This window comes from Salvelinus sp. IW2-2015, linkage group LG31, assembly GCF_002910315.2.
Source record: "Salvelinus sp. IW2-2015 linkage group LG31, ASM291031v2, whole genome shotgun sequence".
NCBI lineage: Eukaryota > Metazoa > Chordata > Actinopteri > Salmoniformes > Salmonidae > Salvelinus > Salvelinus sp. IW2-2015.
In genome coordinates, this window is record NC_036870.1 from 20,726,747 (window position 1) to 20,732,497 (window position 5,751).

Genomic DNA, 5,751 nt, shown 5'->3' on the forward strand with positions numbered 1-5,751 from the left:
CTCTACCTTCTCCCCTCGCTCTACCCTCTCTCTCCTCATCCTCTACGCCACTCTCTCCTCTCCTGCTACCCTTACTCATGGCTGCTCTCCCCTCCCTCACTACCTTGCCCTCTCCTCGACCTCCCTCTACCTCCCTACCTCTCTCCCACTCCCTCCATCTTCCTCTCTCCCTTCCTGCTACCTTCTTCTCCCTCCCTCCTCTACCTCCTTCTACTTCTCTTCCCTCCCGCCGTCTACCGTCTCTTCGTTCGCTCCTCTCTCCTGACCCTCCTCTACCTTGGGGAAGGCAGGGGGAGGGGGCCGCTCGGGAGGCTGGGCCTTCGCCTGGGGCTGCTGAGGCTGCTGGAAACGGAAGAGGGAAAGATCAGAGGTCAATAAAAATCATAGTCAAAACAGATAAATAGTAAACCTTGTGACAACTGCTGATGTAAAGGGGTTAACAAACATTTCATTGATTGCTTGAAAAGGGATATTTTTACAACGTCACAATAAGAGACAATATTACGGTCATGTCTCTGTCGTGATTGAGGGAGTTCGTCAGGCTGAACCGGGCTATGGCCCGTCAAGACCAGGTGAAGCTGCTCAAATCAAACAGTCATTGTCAACAAGGCAGCATTGTGCATCGTTGAGAAACATACAATATATGTTTGAATTTTCAAACTAGTTTTCCTTGGTAAGATAAAGCACATATGTTTATTTTATCAAGAGCAAACACTTTAGCATTAAGTCAATACTCCACGTGCTTCACATACGTCACTCTGTTGAGCCAACTTCGCCATCGGCTTTGAAAGGGGCACAACTCACACGCGGGAGACGGCTCGGTTACAAACGAATGCAATCGCTTTCACCCGATGCAAATTTCGCCCACACAGTGAACCGGGAAAGTTTAATTGAATCCTCATTGGCACAGAGCTGCCTTCTGATTGGGCTGGAGGGAGGAGCCACCCAGCTGTGATTGGCTACTTACGAAGACAGTCCTTGGTGCGGGGGTTGGTCCAGTGGCGGTGGGGGTGGGGTTAGTCTGGTAGGCAGGGACAGAGAAGGACGGGGCACTGGGCTCCCTGGCGATGCTCTGCTGCAAATCCCTGGGTGGGTAACCACAATAACAGCAATGTCAGTCAGTGGTCACCAAGGCAACCCCAACATCAGTTGCTCGTCATGGTCACTTCTAGTTCACATAAATCACCAATCACATAAAAACATAATCAATGACATTTCACTAATAACACAATACAGTGATTATTACAAATATTCATAACTGCAGCATCGTTATTGAGACGACATCACCACCACATACTTCAGCAGTTCATCCCGTTCTGTCTTGCGGGCGAAGACGATGTCACTGCACTTGTTCTGGAACTTCAGCAGGATCTCTGTGAGGTCATTGTAGAACTACAGAGAGCGAGAAGGTGATTGGTCAGACTGAGAGACAACCAAAGTCATCCAATCATCAAGCCCTTGTCAAGTTCAACCGGTTGTTTTTCCGGGGTTAGAACAAAAATGTGTATTGTTGGGTGACACCGTCTTAGAAACAGCCCTCCTTTTCCCTGGACAACCCACCCATTCCCTAGAAACAACCCTTCCTGCCGTTCCCTAGGCGACAGTTACCTTGGTGCCCTCTCTGAGGTTGCTGGTGATCTCAACGTAGCTGTCGTGGGCCGAGGCCAGCTTCTTCAACACCTCCTCACGATCATTAGCCTCCGAGTTGGACTGCTTCAGACCGGAGAACTCCTGGTGAGATGCCTGGGGGGAGACAATCAACAGTTGGAGATGGAAGGAGAGAATCGATAAAGTAACATTTCTCGCCATCTGAAAAAAGTATTTGTTGAAATTGTGTATAGGGGTGTTTAGGCGAGTGTGTGTCTGTAGCCTACCTGCACGTTGCCCAACAGCTCTTCCTGAGAGCGGAGGCTGGCTTGAACCCTCTGGCTGTAGCTGCCGTATGATTGGTCCAGCTGGCTCATTGACAGTGACTCCTCATTGATGGCCCCGTCCTGAGCCAGAGCCGTCAGGAAGCTGGAGGACATGTCAAAGGTCACACCCTTAATCTCCGTCTCCAGCACCTCCCTCTCTCTCTTCACCTCCTCTAGCTGAGACAGCTGGGAACGCAACACACTCACAACCTAGAGGGAGAGAGAATACATAGTTAGAACACACACACACACACACACACACACACACACACACACACACACACACACACACACACACACACACCATCCCTCACCTCGCTGCCCTGCAATGTCTTAGCAGGGTTGGCTGAAGGTATGGCAGCGGTGAGTTCAGCCTGAGGTTTACAGAGGAGAGCGATCATCTCACAGTGTGCATTATAACGCTCCCTGACCACCTGGTCAGCCTGCACTGCCTTGTCCAACACACTACGGAAGTTACCACCCTCTGGACCGCCGGAGGTAGAGAAGCAGAAATAAATATCATTTGATTCCATGGTAGTACACAACACCACACATATCAGTATGTTTGTTTTTGGATGTGTGTGTAGGCATGAGTAGGTGTGTGAGTGTGTGTACCCGCTCTGAGTGGTTTGTAGAGGTCTCCAGAGGGAGTTCTGTTCCAGCGTTGGCTGAACTTGGATCTCAGCTCGCTGTCTGTCGACTCCTCATCATCCAGCATCTTCAGAGACTACAAACACACACACACACATTACACATCATGGGTATACGAACGTGTGTGTGTGTGTGTGTGTGTACACACACACCTCATCCAGGATCTCTCTGTTGCGTGTCAGTAGTTCCGGCAGGTCTCTGATCAGTTGCTCTATGCTCTGCAGCCCCCCCTGCTGGACGATGGCATGGGCCTTTTCAATAATGGATTGTGGGATAGAATCTCCAGACAGGTCCTCCAGAGCCGCAGGCAGGTTCAGAGATGCCAGGACACTGTTGTTAAATTATCAATACATGATCAATATAGACATGCCAACACACTGTTTAGTTATTAACACAATTCACCACCAATAAATACGACGTACACAGTGTACAAAACATTAAGAACACCTGCCCTTTCCATGACAGATTGACCAGGTGAAAGCTATGATCCCTTATTGATGTTAAATCCACTTCAAGCAGTGTAGATGAAGGGGAGGAGACAGGTTAAAGAAGGGTTTTTAAGCCTCGAGACAATTGAGACATGGATTGTGTATGTGTGCCATTCAGAGGGTGAATGGGCAAGACAAAATATTTAAGTGCCTTTGAATGGGATATGGTAGTAGGTGCCAGGCGCACCGGTTTGTGTCAAGAACTGCAACACTGCTGGGTTTTTCACACTCAACAGTTCCCTGTGTGTATCAAGAATGGTCCACCACCCAAAGGACATCCAGCCAACTTGACACAACTGTGGGACGCATTGGAGTCAACATGGGCCAGCATCCCTGTGGAATGCTTTCGACACCTTGTAGAGTCCATGCCCTGACGAATTGAGGCTGTTCTGAGGGCAAAAGGGGGGGGGTGCAACTCAAGGCTAGCTTTTTCAAGCAGAAATTTGCTTCCTGCAACACAAACTCAAAAAAGTTCTGGGACACTGTAAAGTCCATGGAGAATAAGAACACCTCCTCCCAGCTGCCCACCTCACTGAGGATAGGAAACACTGTCACCACCGATAAATCCACTATAATTGAGAATTTCAATAAGCATTTTTCTACGGCTGGCCATGCTTCCACCTGGCTACCCCTACCCCGGTCAACAGCACTGCACCCCCCACAGCAACTCGCCCAAAAAAAGCCAATCAACAAACAGATTACGACCATTTTGAATCCCACCATACCTTCTCCACCTGCAATCTGGTTTCAATCTGGTCATGGTGCAACCTCAGCCACGCTCAAGTCCTAAAACGATATCATAACCGCCATCGATAAAAACAATACTGTGCAGCCATATCATTGACCTGGCCAAGCTTTCGACTCTGTCGATCACCACATCCTCATCGCAAACTCGATAGCCTTGGTTCTCAAATGATTCCTGCCTGGTTCACCAACTACTTCTCTGATAGAGTTCAGTGTGTCAAATCGGAGGGCCTGTTGTCCGGGCCTCTCAGCTCTACGGGGTGCCACAGGTTCAATTCTTGGACCGACTCTCTTCTCTGTATACATCAATGATGTCGCTCTGCTGCTGGTGAGTCTCTGATCCACCTCTACGCAGACGACACCATTCTGATACTTCTGGCCCTTCTTTGGACACTGTTTAAAACCCTCCAGACGAGCTTCAATGCCATACAACTCTCCTTCCTTGCCTCCAATTCTCTTAAAACAAGTAAAAACTAAATGCATTGCTCTTCAACCGATCGCTGCCTGCACCTGCCCGGCCATCCAACATCACTACTCTGGACGTTCTGACTTAGAATATGTTGGACAACTACAAAATACCTAGGTGTCGGTTAGACTGTAAACTCTCCTTCCAGACTCACATCAAACATCTCCAATCCAAAGTTAAATCTAGAAAGGCTTCCTATTTCGCAACAAACATCCTTCACTCATGCTGCCAAACATACCTTGTAAAACTGACCATCCCTACCTGATCCTCGACATTGCATTTACAAAAATAGCATCCAATACCCTACTAAATAAATTGGATGCAGTCTTATCACATGCCATCCGTTTTTCACAAACCCATATACGACCCACCACTCGACCTGTATCCTCTCGTTGGCTGGCCCCTCTCATACTCGTCGCCAAACCCACTGGCTCCAGTCATCTACAAGACCCTCTAGGTAAAAGTTCCCCCCTTATCTCAGCTCGCTCGTCACCATAGCAGCACCCAACCCTGTAGCACGCGCTCCAGCATGTATATCTTCTGGGCACCCCCAAAACCAATTCTTCCTTGGCCGCCCCCTCCAGTTCTGCGTGCCAATGACTGGAACGAACTACAAAAATCTCTGAAAACTGGAGACACTATCTCCCTCACTAGCTAATCACCAGGTTGTCAGAGCAGCTCACAGAGATTACGCACTGTACATAGCCCATCTATAATTTAGCCCAAACAACTACCTCTCCCCCTACTGTATTTATTTATTTGCTCCTTGCACCCCATTATTTCTACTCTACTTTGCACATCTCCACTGCAAATCTACCATTCCAGTGTTTTACTTGCTGTATTGTATTTACTTCACACCATGCCTTTTTTTCCTTACCTCCCTATCTCACCTCATTGCTCACATTGTATTAAAGACTTATTTTCTACGTATTATTGACTGTATGTTTGTTTTACTCCATGGTAACTCTGTGTTTGTATGTGTCGAACTGCTTGCGCTTATCTTGCCAGGTCGCAATTTAAAGGAGAAATTTCTCAACTTGCCACCTGGTTAAATAAAAAAAATATTTAGGAAGGTTTTCTAATGTTTTGTCCACTCAGTGTATGATGACGTAACCGGTGCTGTTGACTGTATTGATAATAAGCTACTGAAAATTATACAGTAGACAAAAAAACAATTCAATGGAATGATCAAAGTAACATCCATCCGTTGCAGAAGTTAGTAGCTTCCCTCATATTCCTACCAGTCTGTGACGTCTCTCAGCCTTCCTCTGCTGTACACACTCATACTCTGCTTCACAGCCATGGGCACCATCTTCTCAAACAAGTCTATACAGACACACACATCAGAACTAACCCACACTTTTAGACATCTACACAAAAGCAAAAGTGTGCCCCCCCCCGTACCAGTGAACTTGGCGCTGAGTGGTTGTGGTTGTACTCGGTTCCACCAGTGAACTTTGCGCTGAGTGTTGGTGTGGTGTACTCGGTT

The 5,751-nt window shown here is 47.7% G+C and overlaps 1 protein-coding gene across 1 annotated transcript in view; it reads right to left on the reverse strand.

The window, feature by feature from the left end:
• Window positions 1-210: 210 nt before the first annotated feature.
• Window positions 211-5,751, reverse strand: part of pdcd6ip (programmed cell death 6 interacting protein) — a 41,885-nt gene continuing 36,344 nt past the window's right edge. The window contains 11 exon segments of the mRNA XM_023975748.2: window positions 211-342; window positions 968-1,085; window positions 1,298-1,392; window positions 1,609-1,743; window positions 1,875-2,123; window positions 2,228-2,397; window positions 2,529-2,640; window positions 2,717-2,894; window positions 5,461-5,497; window positions 5,500-5,541; window positions 5,544-5,588. Coding sequence (XP_023831516.1) covers window positions 211-342; window positions 968-1,085; window positions 1,298-1,392; window positions 1,609-1,743; window positions 1,875-2,123; window positions 2,228-2,397; window positions 2,529-2,640; window positions 2,717-2,894; window positions 5,461-5,497; window positions 5,500-5,541; window positions 5,544-5,588 — 1,313 coding nt within the window.